Source organism: Papilio xuthus, unplaced genomic scaffold, assembly GCF_000836235.2.
Source record: "Papilio xuthus unplaced genomic scaffold, Pxut_1.1 DF826949.1, whole genome shotgun sequence".
Lineage (NCBI taxonomy): Eukaryota > Metazoa > Arthropoda > Insecta > Lepidoptera > Papilionidae > Papilio > Papilio xuthus.
Window position 1 is genome coordinate 66,823 of NW_013531700.1, and position 25,850 is coordinate 92,672.

A 25,850-nucleotide genomic window follows, 5' to 3' on the forward strand; every position below is an offset into this window, starting at 1 on the left:
GCAGACAGTCGACGCGAGGCTCCTCAAAGTTTACATCGAGTTACTTACGGTAAGTACTTCACTCATTTGCAATATTGTTGTATCCGATGTGCCGTTATTTTTTTTAATGTCGGATATAGATATAATGCGAATATTTATATAAAAGCAGCTAAAATGAAGAAAAATGCAAGATAAAAAGTTAAAGAATAGTTTAAGAAGTTTTAGGCAGTGCACCGCTAAGTTAAAGCGTTGGTAACTACAAAATTAAATCTGAAGGTGTTTTATTAACTTGTCCAGAATGCCAACAATCCGATTTCACTTTAGGTCTGTTATTAAATCTCTGAAAATAACAACGCGACGGGCTCTAAGAAATTATCCATATTGTTGTAAACTAAACTCCAGTTATTATAACAACTATTTACACCACAAAGAAAAGGTAACATGTTATAGTTACCGTGTTCGGAGGAATTATTTCCGTTAAAGAGTACGTCGCTGTCAGTTCACCACCCGATAGCCGACAACCGACAGCCGACAGCCACGACGGCCGAGCGCATCCTCCTCGCCGCGATGTGCACCTTGCAAGCTAAAGTCGTGATTCCTTTGCCGTTACAGTTTTAGAGGACACGCTAGAAATTACACTATCGTTCTACAAAATCGTCACTACGGCGATCGGGCACTCGGGCACTCGTCAAACTGTCCGCAAGTTGGAACTTAGGACTGAATCTGAATTGGGTTCATTACATAACGTTTTGTACAGATTATAGATTAAATTAATACATGATAACAAACTTTAACTAGATTCAAGGGAAAACTCTGAAACTGACATAATTTCTTTAATAATTTATGTGTACTGATATTATAAAACGTAAACAATTTTGTTTGGATTCAATAGGCTCCGAAACTATTCAACAAATATGAAAAATTCTGTCGTAGTTGGAAAAGACATAGTAAATATGCCGCGCCGCGGCTGACATAGTTAACATCGTTAGTTCTAGATTTTTTAACTCCGCTATATTCAATCATTGTTTTAGGCGGAATACGAAAATTTAAAGAAGGGAAAACATATATTTGTTCTGCTTATGGAAGCTCTGGTTTTATTCTCGTAACTGATGACACGATCCTTACCAGTCACTGTTAAATTAAGTAATTTTTATTTTAAGTCTTTGATACCATACTTATTTTTCTTTTTAAAAATTAAATAACGCATATTTAAGAAGCATATCTTGTATAAGAGTATCTTTACTTTATGATAAATTTTAATCTATATTAAGATAAAAAAAACTCCGTTACATTCATGGATCCGGATGGATGGATGGATATTTGTTAGGAGGTATGTCGAAAGCGGCTCCATGGATCGCGCTGATATTTCCCATATGTGTAGAACACAGCTTGAATGATCACATAAGTTAATTTTATTTCAGCGTAAACGTAGTCGCAGGCAACCGTTAGTCATTAAAAAAAGGCAGTAAAATCAATAAGAAATACAAAACAGTTAAAAATAAAACTGTTTTGATTTGATAAACATAATGGCATAAGAAGTGGCGCGCTGAGCTGACGCCGGCCGGCAGCCACTTTGCAAAGCAAATAATGGAGGAAGTATTTATGGTTCTTTATATAATATTTTCATTGAAACGACGGAATGAAACACAAATAATAAATAATATTTTCTTAATAGAACGCTGCCAGTCTGCGTAGCGTATTGCGCGCTACGGCTGCTACGGGCTTAGGCATATCGTAGCTTTCCGTAGCGTACATTTTATTGAGAATTGAATAATAAGGAGCAAACGTGACGGCGTTCTCTCTGTGAGTTACTCAAACAAGTAACACATAGGATATTCTTAAATCAATATCGTATACGTTATACTGTATTATTAGTTTTGTTGCAAATTGTTCGCTTTCGACTTTATTTATTTATCCAAATCATATTATTATTGAAAATAAGCAGCATTTTATTGATGAAGTAGGAATAACTTGAGTTGAATATGTTTCCACGGAACTATTTAGCGCAAATGTTAATAAAAGAAATGTAAGCCATTTTGTCTACGGTTTTATTTATGTTTTTTTCATTTTTCACTGCTGATACTGAACTGTCATGAGTAGCTTTTCACGGTTTGTTTCTTTAAATATCTACAAATAATTATGCGCAAAACGGGTGTTGGCTATTGTAAGCGTGATATAAAAGTTTAAGTTATTTGATTAAAACCAATGTTGAAGTCGACGACGTATCAATTTGCCTGCCCCGCCGACGCTGCGTTTCATTTCAGCGCAAATGAAAGTGGCTCAGCGGCGGCAGCGGCGGCGGCGTTGCAATTGTTCGCGATTCATTAGCGACCGTCGCAAGTGATGAAACAATTCCTCTACGAGCCTCTCTCTCCTCTGTCACTGGCACATTAATGTGTTTAAGGTACTCAAATTGTCATAAAATATTGTTCTATTTGGAAATGTGGTGTTTCTATTTACGTTTCTTACAAAATGTACTGCACCATTGGAAACACAAATGTGTTACCTCAAATTTAATTAATTCATTTAGAAATGAAACTATTAACAATGACGTGTCTTTACTATCAATACTTCCGAAGAATATTAAACGCTGATTTATCCGCGGGTTTGCAACTAGTTATGACCGCGTGGCGGAGCGGCGGCGGGGGCGGCGAGCTGCAAGTGCCGGTCGCGCGGAGATCAATTTTATTCCAAGCTGTCATATCTTACAACTTGTTGTTTCTTGTGTTAATTGAACTTTAAGTTACAATAAAGTTTTGATAGCCATATAAAAATCAATGTCTGTATCTTTATGTTCCAAAACCAGTCGATGTATTATAATAAAACATTGGTCATGAGGATATTCTGACGTTTGTGACCTCCTCCATTTCTAAATAAATGGAATAAAAGACACAATGCTCCTGTTTTTAGTAACGCTTTAAAAAGCGAAGTTTTGAAGTAAGAAGTCAAGAATTAAAATTTATTTATTCAGACGTAAAACACAGTGAATTTATAAAATTAATGACAAAATGGAATTTTTCTTAAGAAAATATTATATTTATACAAATACTAGAATAAATTAGACAACGGTTTTTTTGATATTAATTATAATTATCTTAAGTGATTTTATTACAAAAATTTAGTCAAAAATAATGAACGGTGAAGTTTAATTGAATTAATTCGTCCTGTTGCAGGACAAGTCGGGTACAAATCCGTTAATTGGCTATACATATTCATGCTCGCGACGGACTTTGTGAAAAAATCTCAAGTTTTCCGTTGATAAGTTTTATATAATGAAGTTACAGTTTCGGGCTTCCATTACACTTTTACCATAATAATGAAATTTGTTAAAATTTAAAATTTTACAGTGATTCATGTCCATCGTTTAAAATACTACAACACTTATCAGCCAAGTGTGACGTGTAGCATCGCGTAGCATGGTGTAGCGGTGCGTAGCAGAGCGTAGCGGTCTCTCTCTTCCACGCAACCGACGACGGCTTCGAATTAATTTGACAATAAACAGCTTTTGTAGGCTCGAAAGATAATCCGGAAATAATGGAGGATCCATTTGCAAATCTCGGAGTGAATTAAGTCGTGCGGGGTGGGGGGTAAGATGCGCGGGGCGAGGGGCAGCCGCCTGGCCCCGACGGCTGCGACCGTTGTAGCTTTATTAACATTATCTTCAATTAATTTGGTAAATGAACTCATTGGAGAGGCCCATTGTCGCGCTGCGCCTTCCACTACCCGCTCCCCGCTACCCGCTCCCCGCTCCCCGCTACCCGTTCCAAGCGGCAAATATTTGGATCGGCTTATTGTTCTCAGTTTCGTTGAAATAATTGAAACAGTTTATCGTCATTGATGCTCCTTAGTATTTGTTTGCGTACTCATTGTGAAACTGTTGGAAGCCATGTTTCATTACGCTATTACGTCTCGCTATTGCTACATTAGCAGATGACGAGCAGCTCTATTCTCATCTTTTAACAAATGTAAGAACTAATGATATATTTATAGTCTAAAAAAACATATTATTGTAAACGAGTAGAGGGAGGTGGAGACGCGGGTGAGAGCGGGGTGGTGGTGGGAGGGCGGGGGGCTCGTTAGGGAACGCGCAGGATATTTATTGCACTTTTTACAGGCACGCTTGTTTCTTTTCAAAAAAAGCAACAGTAAAACGCCGCCGTCTTGAATTTAAATTTATCACAAATATAAATAAATTAAAACTCAAGACGTTTCAGACAACTATATTACACAAACAACACGTGATACAACACGCGATTAAATTAGTAAAATATAAATAATAGTATTTCATTGTTCAGAGCTTAAGCGATTTAAGAGATACTCTTCTGCAAACTAGTATTGTGTATCTCTTATAGCTATTCTTCACAGAACTTGTTATTATTGAATAATATAAGAGAGCGTGATGAAGCACTAATGATGCAATCTGCGCCGCGCTCGGACACCTGCGGAGTGATCGTTGTGTCTCGTCGTGTCTCGTTGTCACAACAATAACGAAACGAATGAGTGCAATAAACATACAATATGTGTGTAACCGCATCATTCAGTAGCTGCTTGCGGCACACTCGTGTCCTGTGTAATTCTCTCATTACTAGACAAACCACCTGCTTTAGAAACCCACGCTTATGTGACAGAAATGTTTTTACTATCTTGTGGTCGTCCATAGCTTGGAATTCGATCATAATTTGTATTCATTTTTTTAATAATAATAGCTTTATGCACTTCTCCATATTAACTAAAACTCTTTCAAACGCGTTCTTCACTACGCGCAATTTTCTCAAAAAGTTTTCGCTTCACGTATTTCTAGCTAATTATATTTTAACATTATAGTATTAGAATTATTGTGTACTTTATTATTATGACGCAAAAATTTCATCAAAAACGGATGTTTGATCTGAACGATATTGCGCGCCGCGGAATGGGAAAACAATTAAAAGAGTTTAAATATCGCACGAATGTTAACAAAGCGAACATATCCTCGGCGCGGCTTTTAACTAATTTGCAATAAAAACAAACAATTATAAAGGTGAGCGCAGAACGTTCACATTTGCATACAAATGGTGTCGCCAGATGGCGCCACCAGCGCCGGATATCGCGCTCGTTTTAATTTGTCCGCAAACTGGACCCAACTCAATTTACTATATTAATTGTGAACTTTGCTTCTTGACGCGGATACTTCAGATACTAAAAATAGTCCTCCTGAACTCAAATGACAAATTATTTAAACGAAATTTAATGAAACAAAATGAGATATATTGATAGAATATTGACATAAGTAGTTAGTACTAACTAAACTTCTTACTGAACAACACGTGACCGACAGTGAACGTTTCCTAACAACACCTGACACAGAACACTGACAGATAAAAGTCTCGATCGTCGTGATAACAATATTTTGTTGAATTTTGACTGAAAATGTATTTCGCTTGCTGTAATCACAATTAATTAGATGCGTGTCTTTACATCCGTGTTATGAACCAAATCCTCATGAATTTATAATGGGATCAATAAATCCGAGACTCGGCTCGAGGCACGCGCCTGTTTTGTGCCTTATCCTGTCAATTAAGGCGGAGGAATGTATGGAGGCAATGAAACTAAACATTAAGTCGACGATGTATTCAGTGAAATGCTTAGTAAATTGACCAATGAACCTTTTCACTCCATATATTTAACAGAACATTCTTGAATAAATTTATATTCTTTAATAAATTTACTTAACATTCAAGTCTTAGGATTCCATCATTTGAATATCAGGATATTTGTATAGGCTTCACTGACAATACCAACCAATAGTTCAAGCTGTTTTTGCTAGAAAACGTTCATAATCTTATGGTTTCATATTTCTTCATTTTTTATGTGTTCATTCAATACCGAAGTATATTACTCAGATTGAATGGGTTCGATACGCGTTATCGCATTACACGCAACATAAAGACCGTCCGCCCCCCCCCCTCTCTCTCGCTCCTCCCCCTCCCTCCCTTCCGCCGCGCCTCATTCACATGATCAGGTGCACTAAACAAGTGCCGGCTGCTGTAAACACGGCACTAAACCGAGCCGATAAGGTACTCTCACGGTCACAATAAAACGTCCCGGTATCTAGTGGCGGAGGGCAGGGGGGGAGGGGCTGCGGGGTGAACCGAAATTGTAAGCTGTTGCCTCCAAATTTGATGCCGCGTCGTTAATATTAACGATGAACGGAATATATGACGTCACACGCGTGTGACAGCGATCCGCTGTGTGCGGTGCTCGTGAGGGTACAGTGTGCACCTCGCAATACCACGATAACCGAACAATGCTGCCACGGCCGTTGCCGTTACTTCCTAGGTATTGTGAGTGGTACTGAGCAGCTTCCGCCTCTGCCCTCGCCTCTCCGTGCGCAGTGCGTTGCGGTGTCCGTCACACGTCACACGAACAAGACAACTTGAAGACCAATTGTATTTTGTTTCATTGTAGAAGGTGAGTCTTTAAATTCGTATTTCTTTGTTAAGTACAACGAAACGTGGCGCTTCGTCATTTGACCCAATCCCAAAAATCTGCGATTATTAATAATTTTTTATTTACAAACATTACAATATTTAAAGAAGCCAAATTTTAAACGTGATGTGAAGTCATTTTATACTTAATTTCATATTTTTTAATATAAAAATTTCTATGGTTGACAATTTTAATTTACACTTAGTGATGAATGCCCCGTGCGCGTCTCTCGCCCGTCAATGGCTTCCGACTCCTCCGCCAAATATCAAACATTTTATAAAGGCGCTCCCCAAGCTTCTTCCCCCCCTACCCCCCTTCCTCCCGCACAGTCTCTTCTTCAAATTCAGGCAAATGTGTTAAATATGTCCCGTCAAGTGTCACAATCATAATGATTAGACAACTAGTACAGTTTTATATTTACTAATTGATATATCTTAAAGGAGGAACCGACTGAATGACTGACCGACATACCAACACGTACTGACCCTAGAAGTTCGAATTGGAACTCATAAACGATAATTTATGTAAGAGTTTTCAGCCGATACCAGATAGTTCTAGGGATTGATGCTAGTGTCAGTGGGCTGTCAACACTCCGTATAAGAACAAATTTTGCTCGGTTGTCTCCTTATTCTATAAAAATAACTTGCATGTATGCAAAAAACTCAGTGCTCTAAGTCAAAGGGTTTATATACATAAGGCTGACGGAAATAATAACAGCGAAGAAAAAAAGTTGTTTTCGCTCGCAGGTGTAATGTAAATACCATATAGAACCGCAATTATTTAACGTGTGCGGGAGTGTACAGATTACCCACTGCACAGTACTGATCAGGCAGCGCGTCCGCACTCACGTGATGCGAGGATTTGTCGGAGATCCGGCAGGAGGCGCGCGCGTCACGCCCGAGTGCCCGCTGCTCTCCGCCGCACTCCCCCGCCCTCCGCCGCAATGTTTTCATTATGTTTACTTTATAATGCTACGCCACCTGTTACATATTACAATTATTAATATTATTGAATTTAGTTTGAATATACACGGCGTTGAAAATAAATACTGACCAATGTAAAATCCTTTGAAATTTATTTTTACTAACTATCTGTTAGTAATTGATATGAAATTATTTCTGTTTTTAATGTAACAGTAGTCGATAAGATGTGCGCAGCAAGCCCAGCCGCCTCGCGCCTCGCGCTCACTTTTAACGACAGTTTAATGTCTCGCTTATGTTTAATAAAATATTTGTACGGGTCGCGAGCTATGATTAACTTCGTGATTCTTAAAGTAAACAGAAGTATTTTATGTGTAAGTACATCAGAAATGTATTTCATTTACACAATGAACAGTAGCGAAACATAACATTAATTTATTATAACTTCCGTGAGACATGTTGATACATCCACTAATTAAAATCTATTGACACCACAACAGAACAAGTAAAGATGCGACAAAAACTTATCGAAACGTTGTTTTAAAATATTTTGTTTACCTGAATATTTATGTGCACAGAGTACAACAACTGATGCCTGTAGTGGAGGCTCGGCTACAAACTTTACGTGTACTCTACAAAGTTGTTTGCGGTAGACATACGAGTACGCTCAGCCACCAATCTATGCGTTCCCACCAAACTCTTAATTACTTTGCGTGATTTAATTTATTTTACAAATAGTTGACATTCCCAAGCGGGATAGAAAATAGAGAACAAGTTAACTTCTCCACAAACTCACAGTTCGACGGCAAATGCAAACTTTGAGACAATGTCAGTGCTGTAGCGACACTTGATGTGATTACTGACTAAAACATTATCTCGTGTTGTTAACAAATATCTCAGTAGTTGTTTCTAAAAATATGTGGACAGTGAACGAGGTAATGTCGAAAGTGTTCACAGTTGTAAGCTTCATCAGAGCGGGCGCGGCTCATTAGAGAGTCATCAGGGGCGGGCGGCGGTGGCGGTGACGGTGGCGGAGGAGGGAGCGAGGGAGGGGGATCGGTACTCTTTTTGCTACTCTGTGTGCTATGTGTGTTATGCTCGATCTTAGGTTCTTAGGAAATACTTCCATTAGTGCGCAATTGTCAATCGCATTAGCTATCATAGGCAAATTACTAATTCAAAACGAGAAATTCAGCTTAACTATAACAATTTTGTATTATCATTTAAAATTTGTTGTTGCTGTATATATATATATATATTTATATTTATAAGAATTTCTTCAGCACTAAATTATTGACAAGTCAGAGTAGAAGCGGGAAGCGGGAAGCGGCTGAAGTTTTGTGCCGGAAACGAATCGCGAAGTTTATCGGCTGAGTGCGAACTTATGCAGTGCAGTCTGCTCCGTGACAAAACTTGTGTCGTTTCTCTCAGGCGCTTCTAAGTAGCGTTTAATTTGTTAAACGTCATCACTATGTGCCGCTGTGATATACAATATAGAACTGCTGCATTCTCATGTACATACATATGTATTATACTCACAATATGGAGATGATTTGGATTAGATTTGCAAATAGCATTTGACATTGTATATTTCTTTTCTTTAATATCTTATTTAATCACTATACGTCCCTATTTATATATCACAGACTAAGTTAGGAGTCAGGATGTTCAGATTCAGTGAATGTCAAATACAGTGAGTTCGCTGCGCTCTTGGGACGCTACTGAATATTGCGGAAGAACTGCAAGTTATTCTTAATAGACCGTTCAGAAATGTTTCATTTTAAGTTGGACATAGATTTGTAAGAGACGTGCCGCTGCCGCACTCAAATAAAAGTTTGATTCCTGAGCGGATACAACCAACTAATGAGAGTATTGTGCGTGGTCACAGCTGGTCCCTCGCCCCTCGCCCCTCGCCCCGTCTGCTGTCTTATAAATGAAAGTGTTATCAATTTGTGTCCGAACCCTCGGGACCGAGCATTCTTTTTCGCCTGACTGCACATGTCAAATAATAAACAAAATAACAAATTAAAACACGCAATCCCCTGCGACTCCTGCTCCCAGCCTTCCGGCCGGAGTGCGGCCGCGCTCTGCTTCTTATACCAGATTTATTCTTAGGTAATTGATCATTCAATATTGTGTAATGTTAAACATGAAAGTATTACAATAACATGTACTTACGAAACAGTAAATATAATTGTGGAAATATAAGAATGCTTCGCAGAATACACGCCTACATGTCGACACACACACACACACACACACATATACACACTCTGCGTATTACAAAGCCATTTGAATATCTTTGAATATTTGAACACAAGCGTGCGATTTTGTCTTTTTAAAGGATTTACAAGTGATGTTTGTTCGACATTTTACCGTTTCGTTTACCGCAAACCGTACATTAAATAAAGCCCGAGATGCGTAAAGCTGAGATTATGTTCCCAGCGGAGCCGGAGAGAGCGCGCGGGACTTCCCGCCGCTTGCCGCCTCACTGAGCGCCACTGAGCGCCACTGAGCGCCACTGAGCGCCACTGAGCGCCGCAGAGCAACCCTTCTGCTTCGCCCGTTCTCTGTAATCTCACCAATTTACCTTTGTCAGCGTGTGTCCGTGTGGTCCGGCGCTCGGACAAATCTGCGACGGAATCCTGTTTATTTTAACGTTTTTACATCCCTCCGGATAATTGACGACGAAGGTACAGAATTTTCTTAAACGCATTTATATTTAGTTTATTACCCAAACGTTTTCATTGAATTTTCCATAGACCTGTTGCCATCAGTTTTGAAAATGTTTGTTTTGACAAACAAAAAGATAACGTTTCCCTTAAATAGGTATATGTGGTTAGTGATAGTTTTGGTGATCGTCGATACAGAGTTTGTATAAAGTTGTATTAGAGGCCGGGGTCGTGTGCTCACGACATTAACATGTCGCAGGATATGTCGGAAAGTCGGCGCGGGCGGTGACGTCACTAGATTACAGTTAATGAAGCGAGTTCACAGGGACCGCCGTCAGCGGCCTGATTGAACTGTCGCCGGCCACGTGACACGACGCGATGAGACGTGCCGCGCCTCCCGCACCGCGCCGGGTCTTTCAAAAACTTTTCATCTTTGAACGCAGAGAAATGTCTACAATAATGATTGATGTCTCAAATTAAATGTAACATTACATTCAAAATGCTATTACGCGTCTAGAAGCGGATACTTCGCAAATACCAGTAGCTGCGACTACGTTAATATCTATTCTATCAAACTCACACGATGACATCTCAAAGTTAAGTCGCTATTCAGATAATATTGGTCCGGATGTTGGCCTCCTTCGTGCACGTCTCATGTATGTATACGTATACGTAATGTTCGCAGGCGGTTCTATCAAAACCATAACTTGTACAATTAAAAAAAGTTGAGTAATTTTAAATATACGTGATACAATTACCCGCGCGGCTGCGACTCACAATGATAACCAGCCGCAGCTCGTTGCTCGCATCTGTAGCACGCACTCGTAGCACGCGCCAACATTTCCAAAATGGCATTTGGAAAATTAAATTCGATTCGATTTCATATTGATGTTCAGAGATGTCCTTAAACTTACATTGATACTATAAAAATGAGTCCTCCTCGTGATCATGCATGTTTATATACAAAAGATCACTCAGATGTTATATAGATTGTTGAGATAAATGAGTTTTAGTTATTTCTATGTACGTATGTACGTATATGTAGCAAATAAAATTCGCAAAGGAGTCATAAAGCGGCTCGGGGTACGTGTCCCGTGATGAGGGGAGCCGGAGCTGGCGCGCGCGGACGTCGTTTTAACGATAAAAGCCTTTTTTTCGTGAGGAAACCAGTAAATATACAACAGAGACAAAGTTTTAGCTGTCTGCCGTTGCTGATGCTACTAGTTTAAGATTAGAGTGTTGAGGGCGGATTTTATTGTATTGATATTCTAAAACCGCGTAAATAAAATTGCATTCCAATCTAATGAGGTGGATATTTTGGTAAGCATTCTCTTGGAGTGGGGTTGAGAGCGGGACGAGGCGCGGAGAGGAGGGCGGGGTGAGATGCGGCCACGATAAGTCGTGGTCTGTTCGTTCACAACTTACTTTAATTACTAACTGCTCATTCGCAGAGGAAAATATAAATTTGGGCAACATTTTAGACATCGATCGAAAACTTTACGTGACTTTAACAACTTTTCTAAATTATCTTCAAGTGGATAATCTTATAAAGGAAAGATTTTTTTATATTAAAAATAACAAACATTTTGGTTTTTTTCATTCCAGTGAATTTATTCAACAATGAAAAAATTGTAAACTTGGAAAAATACACGTCATACTCAGAGTTAGTGGTAAAAATAATCGACATAATGATATTCCTAGCAAAAATAACTTTTCCGTTTACATGTTAAACCATAAATATATCTTGTTGAGCGTTGATCGTTTTAAATCAATGAGCACTTCCGAGACAGCAACACGCACGCCAAGTGTCTCATCAAGTTGGAACACCTGGCAAGTTGTAACGACGACGCGCCCCTCCGCGCTCCCCCGCCTGCACGCTACACTATTAGTAAACTACTTTGAAACAAATAGTTCAAATTTTAATGCAAAACTAAAATACTTTAATATGCAATTAAGACACTGTATTGTATGAATATTTTTTTCTTCGTAAAACCAAGAATAGCTTTCGCTACGAATGGTACTACGAAGATACGTCGCTAAGGGGCTACGTAGCTACGAGTGTGCGTAGCTACCTTCCTATAGTAGAAGGCGATCGGTCCCGGCTAAGCTGTGAGCCTAATCCCATTAAACTGGGCAAATGGAGTCGATTCCGAGTGCTCTCAATAATGAAGTGAGCTCGCGTATGTTTTCCTATTGATTGCTATTACTCGTACACTACACGTATGTACATTGGGGGGCACAGCTTGTCGAGTACTAAATATTAAAATCACACTTCAATTTTCCCTGTTGCGCATTGATTATATTGTTGACCTATAGAATGTTTTTTTGAATGAAAGCACTGTAGACCACCTTGCTTTGAGTGTAAGCGAACACTTATAATTGGAAAAAACACTTATTTAAACACATAATATTACAAATGAGTTGTGCGGCTAAGGCTCATTTGTTTTTTGACTTCAGATAAGAGTATTAACGTCAAATCTCATCAAAATTGCAAATATAATAATCCGCGCTGCGGAGGAGGGGGTAGCAAATTAAATATTTCCACCTGAGCGACGACTCTGCCGACTCTCTCTGTTCGTCGTAACTTTTAAATCCGCGTTAAGAGATTTGTAAGAAGTCGGAGCGACAGCGGGACGCTTTAATTAATTTTGTTTGTTCGATTCCTTTGATGATCGATCACTAATCGCTTTGAGCCTGCGATAATCGAGTATTTATTCGATTATTTCCATGAACATGCCATTAGACGGCGGGGTGCGGGTGGGGTGCGGGCGGGGTGCGGGCGGAGAGTACTCGCGAGGGATTACCAGACAAACAGTACGCCGATTACACATCGATGTTTGTCCTACGAGGCCTCCGCTCTCGTGTGACGTCGCGCCATAGAGCGAAGGGTGCTTTGAATTGAATTTGAAAATATAATAAGTCATAATCTAACATACATAAGTTTATACTTGATTACAAAATACTACTACTATCGAAGTATCTTACTACGACACGAAACTTTAAGTATTAGATTCATAACGTAGGAGACGCAACCCCGGCCTGCTCGGTCTCTTTATTTTGTTCGTGTATATTTAATTGCCATGATAGGTTTTATTTGAGAATATAAGTTGAGTGCGTGTCCGCGGTCGGGGCGGCGGGCACGCGCGCTGCACAAACAAGCTCCTGCTGTTTGCTAAACAAAGCGAGCGCCGGCCGCTGCCGCTCTGCGCGCATACACTTCCATAAATAAAGCCTTGCATTCGATTTGTGTTGCATATTGCATTCCGAGGATAACATATACACAAACAAAAATGAAAGCTTTTGTTTAATTCGTACGAAGATATTTATTTACAATCTTTTCATAATTTACATTTCTATTTTCCATTAGAAAACTGTAAATAAACTTGTTATATCAACGTCTAGAACATTTTTTTAGAAACCAAACATATATAAGGTTAAGAGATTTGGAAGAATTTTAATGGTCCTGATTAAATTTGATTGTAGAAATATATTATGGAAGAATATTCTTTATATTACTATTATACAATAAATAAGACATCAGGAGACAATTTATAGAAAGTACCTATTGTTTTAGTTTCAGCTCCAATAACATGAACTATAAATTATATATTACTCACAGAGCGATAACTTAGCTTTTTTAAGAATAATTTTTTTCCTAAATACTATTACAGTATTTATAAAACGTAATCAGATTAGAAATCTACGAGAACTAGAGTCGTTGCGATAAAGTCTAATCCTTTCTCTGGAATAAGTTTTGTTTGAGACGCTCATTACGAGCTCCACCTCCTCCTATCGACTGCCGATAGACGACAAGCGATACGCTATCCGATCTCTGAAGTAATAATAAAACGCCTTATCTCGCCTTAGCTTAAATGCTAAAATTTCAATACGAAATCTACTTGTTAATTATACATATAGCCTACACTTTGCCTTACAAACTGAAGTTAATACCAGATGTATTTAACTTTTGCTCCACAATTAGTGTTGCACTCGACTGTGTGCTAGAAAAACGTCCAATGTGACCTGACCTGGCTTACCGCCGCTGTCCGAGCATTTCTATAAATATATAATATGTATGTTGCTAAACAAAAGCAACAACAAGCTTGTAACACAAGCTTAATGGAGGTGGAATTTCACGGTGATTAGATAATGTATCGTCTCCGTCATATGTACCATATGAGACATCATAGTAAGACCTCGCCGTGCGCTGTGGGCAGTCGTAACCGCTGTAACTAGCGCCACTAGCTCTAACAAATTAATTACGTGGACTGTTATGTGCGTCCGTCCGCACGTAACACTCCTCGTGTAGAATCGCCCGTAAAACTACCTTCGTATTGTTTATTGACTCACACAACATGTGTTCTTAACTAGCGAACACTAAACGACTCGTCGTCTTTGTTATCCAAGTCACTCAATTAAACCAAATATTCCACTCGAGCCTACTTTATGAAAATTTCAATAAACCCTTGCCCCTGCCCCGCTCCACCCGCCCTCCAAAGCACCTATCTCTCATCTGTCGCTCGGGGCCGGGAGGTCGGAGTACGACGCACAGAATAGCAAGGCATTATTTATAGCAGCTTGACGTGGCATGCTCCGCGGCCACAAATACCACGCGAGATGACGCAAGCACAATCAGCGGGATAATCTTACCCGCCGCCCGCCGCCCGCAGCCCGCAGCCCACCACCGGGAGCGACCAGCCAGGTCTGAGCCCCGGCTCATCAATGAATTTCCTCGTGATGAGAACAATTTTTAATATAGTCCGGGGGTGTGGGGGCTCAGGGTTGCTAAGTCGGAATTCTCGCAGGTGGTCGCTTCGCATGCTATTTTTGCTGCACTATCGACCCATCTCCGACGCCATGTCACAGCTAAGTGGTCACGCCGCCGTGGTGCGGGGTGCGGGGTGCGGGGAGCGGAAGGAGGTTATATTTTATTTATTGCTATCGCGTCGAAGCCGGTAAATGTCGCCGAGACTTAACATTTAAACAAGTTCGAAGATAGGGTAATTTGACAATTACAGTAGATTTTTTTAAAAGGTAATTAATAGGTTGTAGGTAATTTAAATAATATAACAGCGCAAGCAATGTACGCAGCTAAAGCAACATGAAAATGAAAGTTAACGTTTTACATAGAAAAGTGTCCGACAGGCAGAGGTCGCGCGGTGCCGGCGGCGGCGCGAATCAATTTACCTGACGTCGTTACGCTACTTAAACTCATCAGGGTCGGAAACTCATTTCATCCTGTTCCACTCGCTTATACTTATTTACGTTCAGAGAGTGTCAGCCTCGCCGCGGCTACTCCACGCTGGCTGCACAGCTCCACACATAGTGTGGGATTTTTTTGAGAATCTACAAGTTAATGCTTCGCTTATTTTAACTGTTTACTCAACTAACTTTATTGTATACATAGTGTGTAATCCCACCAGCATATCTACGAGTAAGTCTATTTTAATCGGTTGCTAAGTGCACACTGAATTAGACACAAATACATGGACCGCATATTTGTAAGTTCGACGCCGCTACAGTTGTGCGACTCGTCTCGTGTGGTCGCGCGCAGCACTCGGTCTCAGCGTCACAGCCTATATGCTGTGGTACATCTCGCGCCATCTAGCGCCGCAACTTCACAACTAATTCCCGCGGGAACTGTTATCGACCTGGAAATAATTTGTCTGCAAAACAATTCCGGACACGTCGCTAGTGCAGCACTACAACATTACATTCTAATGTAATTGCAAGAAGAGCAGTCGATTTAAATGTTTGCATCGCTCGCAATAGTGCGTTGTGTAATAAAGTGCCGGTGACAGGAATCAAAGGAAAATGTTTGTTAACAGTTGCGTCCCAACAATCATTTGTCACATGAAATCCAAGTTAGTACACGAGGCTTCTTCACTTATTTTATGCACAAAATATTGTTGAAATGGATTTTAATAACTGGTCCCGCTGCGCTGACGAGTGCCAGGGTGGCGAGGAGGCGGGCGCGGGGAGCGGGAATGGTAACAGAAAGCATGTTGTCGCGTCACACGCGCTGACCGCGCACACAAATTTACATAATTTGCGAATGTAAACAAGTCGGGCATATAAAACGTGAACAAAAAATAATCGTATCGTGTCGCGGCCCAAGCTTCGTGCTCACACATGCGCCATAAATCAGCGCCCAATGTCCTGCCAGATATGTCCTGCCAGACATGACACAGAATATCATCCTGTGTGCAGAGACATGGCGGAGGACATTATAACGTGTAAATTGAGTTTTATTTTGATTGTGTGAAATTGCGAAATAATAATAAGTCTTATTGTAAGGTGTAGTGACACAAAATATGCTTGTACATGTATGAATGGCTAGGCCGTGGCCAGTACAGAGGTGTGCAGGCGGGCATGTGCACTGTCCTGCAGCCCTGTCCTCTCACTCTCAACAAACGAACGCCCTTTAATTACCGCCGCGTCGTCGTCTCACCAACGTCCCGCACACGGATCACGCAGATCCACGTCAACGTCACGTAGCCTGACATCCCACGACACGTCACGTCACACTAACACGTTACGTTGCAGGGTCCCAAGTGGCATAATGCCACCGAAAGATTTTTATTGTGATTTAATGTTAGTAACATTATCAAAGTTAATTACAATACAATAACGTCATAGAGTACAATTAAATGTTTATTTAAGCAAAGATACAAATGTTAAATGTAATCATTATACTACAGACAAGGACAAACGATACGCAGGAAAATATTAAAGGTTTGACAAGAATACAACGTATTATTATTATCTTTATTTAAAATAATGCACATTGTTATTGTTTGTTATTTGTTGTAATACTTTCATTGAGGTATTGTTGTTATTTCCTACGTTTCAAATATTCCATTGTTTAGGAATATTCACTTCCCGAGCATTAGCTGTGAATTGTGTTGTAAAACTAAACAAATGCAAACACAAAAGAGAAATAAAATCAGTACAAATGTTAATTGAATAATTGAAAGGCAAAGGCAGGTTATGATGAGAGTATTACGATTTTGGTAAGACGTTTCACTTGTACATAATTAAAGTAATGTGAGCCAGCAGCAGGCATCAAAGCAATGTGTAAAGTGTGACAAACTATGTGTGAACTGGAAAGCGCGGCGGCACTCGACCACTGTCCAACTTGTGTGTGGATCAAGTTCACATTGTTATACAGAAGGATACTTACTTATCTGCTTTAAGTTACAACTCAACAAGTACTTACTTGATACTTACACCGGTATACAATACGTGGCTTGTGCTTATGTTCCTTTGTTAGAATTACATAAATTAATCTAAATATAGTATATAGTGGTGTTGTATGCATTATCATATCATTTCTATGACATTTATTTTCATTTAAAAAATAATATTTCTTTCGAGTGTACGTTACTTTGTAGCAATTGTCAGTTTAGATACATTTAAAGTTGGAGCATGTTATACACTTTGAAGGAAAACATGTTTTTTGCCTTCTTTGTACTCCCCCCCCCTCCCAAACACACACCCACACCCACACACACACACACACACACACACACAAGGCAGACGGGGAGCTAGTGGGGGAGACACTAATGCGATAATCTGCTTATAGCTAAACATTCTCAAGTGATCCGGCCCAGGCGCTAGGGCCAGGGCAAACAACACTCACATCCATCAATCGACATGACACCGCTCTCTCTATGTATTATATGATACATCTACCTAGATATATGTATTATATGTATGTACTGACAAGTTATCTGAAACATGATAGGGATCAACATTTCATATAATTGCTTGTAATAACGGATTGAATGCAAACATTTCATCAACCATTCGATGTAAATAATGAGTGTAGCGAATTACAGATTAAATAACAAAGTAAACAGTTTGCCGGCGAGCTGCGGCGGCGGCGGCGATGTTTGCTTCGCATTTAATTAATTAAGTTAGTTGTAGGAGTAGTTTGCGTCGTGTCCGGTGTCCGGACATGATAATAAGACGAGGATGTACACACGTGTTGGAGACATTTAAAAATACTCGTAGAAGATAAATATTAGGACTATCTATTAAAAACCATTTTGTCAATTAAGCTGTAATTTTGTATAACTTTGGAAAACATCATGCTTTGAAAATAATAAAATGTAAAGTCCCATAGAGAAGACGGCATCACTTGAGCATTGTGTCCGCTGCAGAGCGTTGCAGCGCGAGCGCGAGCGCGACGCGACTCGACTCGATGCTCTTGTACGTTTTCAATTAAAATGAAAGAAAGAGCACAGCGCGGCTATTCATTGTTCGCAAACAATTGTTGTTTTACAAACAAATTAAAAAGCGACTGCAACGGTACAGCACACCGTTGCAGAATGCTCCGACACCGACAACGCATTGACCTACTCACACTTTAATAAGCCTAAAAGTCAACTTCAGATTTAGTACATCATCCTAAAAATCAAATAAACACGTAAAATATCGTTATAAATTAAAAAAAAAAACACACTACCATGATCTTATCTACCGTACCTACCTTAGGCATAAAGAGAGGCAATCGATATTCAGGTGAACAAACAGTAGAAGTGAAATGGAATAATTCGAGAGGTGGACCTCGATGGAACCGCGTAATGGAACCACAACACAGGTCCTAACTAAATAACACGGACACGCACAAAGAAGTACAAATGACTAAATTGTAGCGACAATGTTTGCATGGATTAAACGCATGTTATATTTACTTTTGCCCCTTCGCCCCGGCGGTGCCCCGGGGTTGCGAGGTACACCAAGCATTACTCTATGACAACGACGTCAGAGCTAATGACTCTGTCGTCAGTTAGGTTACCCTGTCTTTAATTAAACCAATGTGTTCTATTGTTACAGATGCGTGTGTGTGTGGTCGCAGTGAGCGCGGCCGCGGCGTTGCTGGCTCTGCTGGCGTCGCCGGCAATCGCGCTGGACGGCCCGCAAGATGCCGCGATGGACGTCGCGCAGGACGCCGCACTGGATGCCGCGTTGGACGCCGCTCTGGACCGCAAGGACGAGGCGGCTCTCGCACAGGTAAGCCACCACTGGTATGCATTTGGACATCCTTATACTTGAAGCATTCTGAGCGTCCCGGTCTCATGTAACAAGAGGAATTGAACGTAAAGCATTTTTTTGTACGGGCTTTAGACCTACTCGTGAATACTGATGAACAGAAAACAAACGAATATCCATATGTTCCTAAGGATCTCTACTATTTTTTTCAGTAATAATATTATGAATTTCAAGGTTTTTAAGGGAAATACACTGTGAATATGACACAAAAATCATTTATTTTAAGGACATCGGCCGTATCTAAATGTAAAGTAATGTAAATGAAGAAAACACATATATACGAGTATATGAATTAGACGTGACAAAAAGAAAATGACAGTAATTATATTACATTCTTTTTTCAATATTTTACATCTACATAGTCTGTGGGCCCAAAAAACTAAGGCCTTTCATGTCAAATTTACCAAAGTATACAAAGCGTTTCATCAAAAACGTTGTATGTAGACGACGACGTACAAACAACTCCGAAGATTAAATGTTCAATACAAACCCGACCGTGTAATATCTGAGAGTATCACAAGACAGAGCGGGGGCGGGGGCGGGGGCGGGGGCGCGTGTCCCTTGGCAAACAGACAAACATGCAAACCCGGCCGAGGGCCGAGTTCAAGGGTTGCGGCGCGGAGATAAGGGCGCGCCACACGACCGCCTTCGCGGCAAATGTTCAGATAGTGTGGCAGGCAAGCATTACGACTCATATCAAACTTATTGCCTACGTATGTATAAACATACACGGCCTAGACATCGGCGTCGTAGTTTGTCATAAAATATTCTTAGAAACTATAAAACAGAATAGATTCTTTCGTTCTTTTACGCATTTAAATGAAACGTATTTTTACGTTTGATTTAAATGCAATATTTATAGAATAGTTGTGGTATGGGCAGTATTATTATCACCAGATGGCTACCGGGAGCGGAGGCAGCGGGGCAGACGCGATGCGTGCTTCCGTATTCCAATTTGCCTTATCAACCCTCTGGTCACAGTAATGCACGCGTCTTATATTCTTGTGATGTTCCACATGGCGGCGATGTCCTACAAGTTGAGATACTGTTAACTTTTGTGATTCTTTTACACAGACAAGGAAAAGAGTCTTATTGTAGAAAATAACTGTAATTCTAAACCAAATAAAAAAGAGATCAAAAGATATTCAGAATGCATAGTTGCTGCTACAGCGTCTTTATGTAGACAAACTGTACGCAAATCATGTTCCTACATGCATAGAGTGGAGCGATTTTAACCTAACTATTTTAAAAGAAAGCTTACTGTATTACGATAGAGGGAATACAACGGTTATAGCGTTGAAGACTCTAAAAATTGTCATCTTATTGAAAATTCAGCGTTATAATAACAAGTTAGTAGAATCAATACACCGTATCGATGCAATTGCAAGGATTTAAGAGCTCGTCTGAATGTCTTAAGCTCGAGACGCAATATCGAGACCGCATGCAGCCCCGCAACTGCATGGCTCGCCGTCGCCGCTTTGTTCCCGCGCTGTAGCCGGTGCAATCGATGTGCCCTCATGTTCTCGGGTCGACGAATCTTTACACTTTGATTTCTCCTTTAAGCAATCGTTGGATAATTCGCTCGTATCAGCAGTTTAGAGATAAAAGCTTTTCTTGTGATACCATTTTCTTATATGAGACATTATCGAACCCCGACGTCTTTATTAGGATACCGTAGTAAAGTGCACGGATAGTGATTCGAGGATCGGGTTTCGAATCCCGATTAAATTGAATAGGTCCAATAATTAGTACGTTGTGGAGCAGGATCAGATGAAGCCAAGTGTGAGATTAACAATACTAACAACTTGCTGCCGCCTTCATCAGAATTTCACCGATCATCTCGTCCTGTAAAATTGCGACAATTTGCTATCATAAAATCTACGTGTGAAAAGAATATATTTGTGTGAAGTGGCTAAACGAAATGGCTTTTTAAAATTAAGTTAATGTTTAATTTTCGCTTGTGGAACCAGCCGAGCCGGCGGCGAACCTCCGCGCCCACAGCACCCCCGGTCGCACCTCACCCCTCAGCCAACTCATTTTTACGACGTCCCAAACTGAAATTATTACTTTTGGCGACGACATAACTTGTAAAGGGTTAATAGTGAATTATAGCTGGATCCGTTCTAACTGTCGTTTTATTGTATGAAGTGTGAGTATGTACTGCATACACACACACACATACACACAACATCAGTTTTCAATAAAATTGTATTAAGTAACATTTAATTTGATTATACAAATACGTGTAACATATTTACATAGCTCTTCAATTTATGTGAGTATATCCTACCTCTGCTATATCAATAGCATATAAAAGTCAACTAGACAGGACCAAGTCCGAAAATAAGCTATACATTTATTCAAGTTGTACAAATCCATTTTGTTTTTCAGTAAATAGGTCGCAAGAATGTCTGTTTCATTGTTCGCTCCATTTCACATTTTACAAACGTATTGTTCGCGTACCGCGAAGGGCGAGGGCCGCGCGGTGGGAGGCGGGGGGGCGTTTGGGCGGAGTCGATCACTTAAACACTTCGGCTGCTCAAGTGATGGTAGCGGGAACGCGGTCAAGGTGCGGTGCGACTTACAGCGGATCGCTGAGGACACGTTGCGGCGCAGCGCGGACCACATGATAATTTATCTAGAGCAAAAAAGCTTCCTTAAAAAAATATTATCCACATTACCGTTTATGTTCTTAAAAACAAATAGAGAAGCTATCGAACGCAGGTTTTTTCAAATTGAAATTAAGGTTATATTGACTTATTCGTTGGAAGTTAACGTACAGTATATGAATTGAGTAACTAAAAGCGGTTACAAAACTTTTTTATAACCTTAATTACATTACATTTCACATCATCATCATTTCACATTACAAATTTCATATCTAATTATGCGATCCATTATTTATACACGATCACAACGATGACCACAAGGCCTTTAGAAGGCCAAAAAATCTTTGGTTCAGAGTAAGACCGCGCACAGTGAGTACACACCCAAGCGCGCAATTAACATTCTCTATCGGATCGTTTTAATTGAACAAAACAACTTCTCGCGCCAAGTGGTGCGGCAGTAAGTGGCGGCGAGTCCCCGCCAGCCTCCGCCAGCCCCCGCCAGTCCCGCCAGTCCCGCCACCCGCGGCAGCCACCGACACAAAGGCTCTACTGGCCAGGCGCACTCTCAACCAACACAAACATTAATAAATGATAAAGTCAAAAGAGTCATTGAATGCAATGTAACGCAGTTTCACTTACTTTTTAATAACTGTACAAACTTCGCATTCTTGATTTCTCTTGGTCGTTAAACTGCAACATGGAGACCGAGGGGTGGCAGCCCACGTCTTTTGTCGTTGCCACTTATTATTTCTTATTTGGTTCATAGGCAACTGATATGTTCAGTTGAGAAAAAGAATAAAAGCACACCTACAACTAAGTTACAAAATGCGTAGTTTGTAAACAGACATTTTTTTCAGATGGATGCTGACTTGGAATTAACGGACGAAGAAAAACGAGCGTGGTCCAGCTTACACGGTGGTGGCGGGTGGGGGAAGAGAGGTTGGCAGGACATGAGCTCCGTGTGGGGAAAGCGAGCGTGGCAGGACCTCAATACCGCTTGGGGCAAGCGCGGTTGGCAGGACCTCAACTCGGCGTGGGGCAAACGGGGTTGGCAGGACTTGAACTCGGCCTGGGGAAAGAGGGGCTGGCAAGATTTAAACTCGGCGTGGGGCAAGCGAGGATGGCAGGATCTCAACTCGGCGTGGGGCAAACGCGCGTTGAACGACATGAACCAGGCTCCCTGGGAAAAGAGGGGATGGCAAGACATGAGCTCGGCATGGGGCAAGCGTAGTTGGCAAGACATGAGCTCGGCATGGGGCAAGCGCGGTTGGCACGACATGAGTTCCGCCTGGGGCAAAAGATCACCAACTGTAAGTATATGCTATTGCATATTATACAAAGTTTTTTATTCAACTTAGCTACAATTGCAATCCATTGCTAACAATATAATTTTTATTGATCAGTCGAAATGGGCAAACTTCCACGGCTCGTGGGGCAAGAGGACAGTGACGGAACCTGAAATTGAAGATTACGAAATGGCAGTCGAATCTGTAGTTCCCATCCGACAAGTAAGCTAAAGAAAGATCTTTGTGATGCACGACTCACCGCTTCACTGGCGATGACGACGCTGAATCGTTCACATTGCGAGGTAACTTGTTGTTGAACCGACAATTAAATATTTGTGTGATAAGTGTTCGTTGTATGCAGGTTGAGGAGGCGGCTGACAAGGACATCTTGGAGCATCCGGAGAAGAAGGCGTGGTCCGCTTTGCACGGTGCCTGGGGCAAGCGGCCCGCCAAGCAGCCCTACGCTAGCGGTATGCTCTTCTGCTTAAATATTTTAAAATTACGTATGAATTAATTTTGGTGCAAATGTATTTTATACGAAGTCTAAATGCACGTGTTACTCAATAGTAAGGAATAAAAAAAAAACAAAAGTTCTCCGGATAGGGAGAAACTAAAAGTGGCTAAGGGAATACTAAAAGATCGAACGAAGATTGACAAAAAGAAACGGTATTACAAAATTTATGGATCGTTCATAAAAGATTCATAACAAATTGGCTTTTTAAATTGAATCGTTGGAAACAAATGGCCCGATGCAAGAGCAGAGGGCAAGAGGCGAGGTGGGGGGAGACAATACTCGGCCTCCCCGTGCACTGATTGATGCGGCTTCTAAGCCTACGTTATTTCAATTGATCGGCAGCTCGGAGCGGTCGCCACCGTCGACACAACTCGCTCAATTAATACTGATTAAGGTAACCGATACGACGCGACGTTTGGCAATTGCCAAACTTAAAAACCAATTGGAGGGAAACGAGCCGGCCATTAAACAATTTATTTCTTTCAATTAACTTAAATTTAAAACCTTAGTAGGATTTTACTTTTAGACGTAAACGTAAAGAAAAACGTTTTATATTTGAATACTTAAGTAAGTACTGTATTCTACTATTATAATTTGAGCGTCGCGTCACTTTGTACCTCGTCCAGAATATTGTTTGTCGTATGACATCATTCTGTCATTGTCAGATAAGTGACTGAATGTGTTGGCAGCACAGGAAGAGATGCGTATCCTAATAAACAATATAACGGCGAAACGATGCAAGGCAGAATGTTCGGATGGTATCGATGTCATCCCAATAATATTGCAGAAAGCTACTTAAAGTGACGCAGCAAGTCCAGGAATATTCTCGAAGTCGATGTTCACTTTCAATGGCCTCGACAAACGATCTCAATCTCAATGAGCTGGCTTTGAATATTTCTCTTTAGGACATTTAGCGAAATTCAATTTCGGTTATTAAATTTTAAATTAAATTCGAACTTATTCAGTAATAAAAATGTTAAGCGAGTAATATTGAAATTAAATATTTTCTCTTTTTTTTGTGTATTACCTGTTTTAAGGCAAGTTTCAATGATTACGTTTAGGAAATGTTATTTAAATTAGATTGTGCAGCTATAGGGCAAACTGTGAATAATGGTAAGTTGTAAAATGAATACGTCGAATGTGAGAATTAACGAAGAGACAAAATAAACCAACAGGATCATATTACTGGAAGCGGGAGCCGGGCTGGACGAACTTGCGCGGCATGTGGGGCAAGCGCGCGGACTGGCTCCCCGAAATACACGTCATTACTATGGATGAGCACGGTAACCTGCCGTGGGGCGCTGCTGCTCTCACGCGCACCACACCTCTCTACTACCCCATGCACATTAGCGCCACCTGTCGCACTCGCCTCTCGTTCTATTCTCTATCTCTATCTGTCTCGATGTTCCCTTCACTCTCCACTTGGCCAAGTCACGCTGATTGTTAGTCGTATTATAGACAAGGAGTCAGGGTAGCGTAGCTTAGAACTGCCTCACTGTTAGCCCATAGGTTTTGTGTTTTGTAAGTCCTTGAAAGTGTTAAGTAAGCATATTAAAAACCTCCTTTGTAGTAATGAATAATTCAATCCAGTAATTTTGGAGACAATGTATAGTAATGAATACCTACCTACATGTATGTATGTATGTGTCACTGTATGTACTCGTGTATTACGTAGCTCTTCTTTTTCGTTGTGATGTTATATTTTCATGTTAGTACGTAGTATTTATGTACGTTTTTTTTTAATATTAGTGCTTTGTATTATTGTCGTTTGCTTTCGATTTTAAAACGGTTCGTATGAAAATAATATTTGAAATAAGTAGCTCACAATTTAAGCGTGTCTAAAATAAAAAAAATAGAAGAAAGTGAGCTTGCAGCTCCGAGATGTGAACACACGGCATTACAGGAACACTCCCCAGTTCCCACTGCAATAAAATGAACTTACAATAAGTACGATCTCCAAACTGTGGTCGATACCAAGTTATATAATACATTAATAAATAAATATAACGTCTGTATTTGAATTAACAAAGAAATCGAAAAAATCGTACGTGTAAGCATTAATTTTATAAACTTAACTTACATTAAATATGTTATGGATTGTTATGTGACGTTAAATCTTGAAACATGACTAGATATTTAAATTGAATTTAGAGATAATCTTATTTCTTTTAAAGTAGATCAAATCATTTCAAGGTGTTGATTCCATTCAGTAGGCGAAGCGTGCAAGTTGTGAAGGCAATCGTCCCCGCCGGTTTGCGGTAATTAATACGCAGCCGGGCGCGGGCATCGCATAGAAAGCGCGGGAAATGTCCCGCCATTCGAGCAGCCAGCGACCCCCCCCCCCC

The 25,850-nt window shown here is 40.4% G+C and overlaps 1 protein-coding gene across 1 annotated transcript in view; it reads left to right on the plus strand.

The window, feature by feature from the left end:
- Positions 1-25,850, plus strand: part of PTSP (prothoracicostatic peptide) — a 26,987-nt gene continuing 1,137 nt past the window's right edge. The window contains exons 1-6 of the mRNA XM_013316018.1: positions 1-49; positions 18,881-19,057; positions 22,563-23,015; positions 23,109-23,213; positions 23,353-23,461; positions 24,681-24,788. Of these exons, the coding sequence (XP_013171472.1) occupies positions 18,881-19,057; positions 22,563-23,015; positions 23,109-23,213; positions 23,353-23,461; positions 24,681-24,788 (952 nt within the window). The 5' untranslated portion in view covers positions 1-49. The remainder of the gene's footprint in view (positions 50-18,880; positions 19,058-22,562; positions 23,016-23,108; positions 23,214-23,352; positions 23,462-24,680; positions 24,789-25,850) is intronic.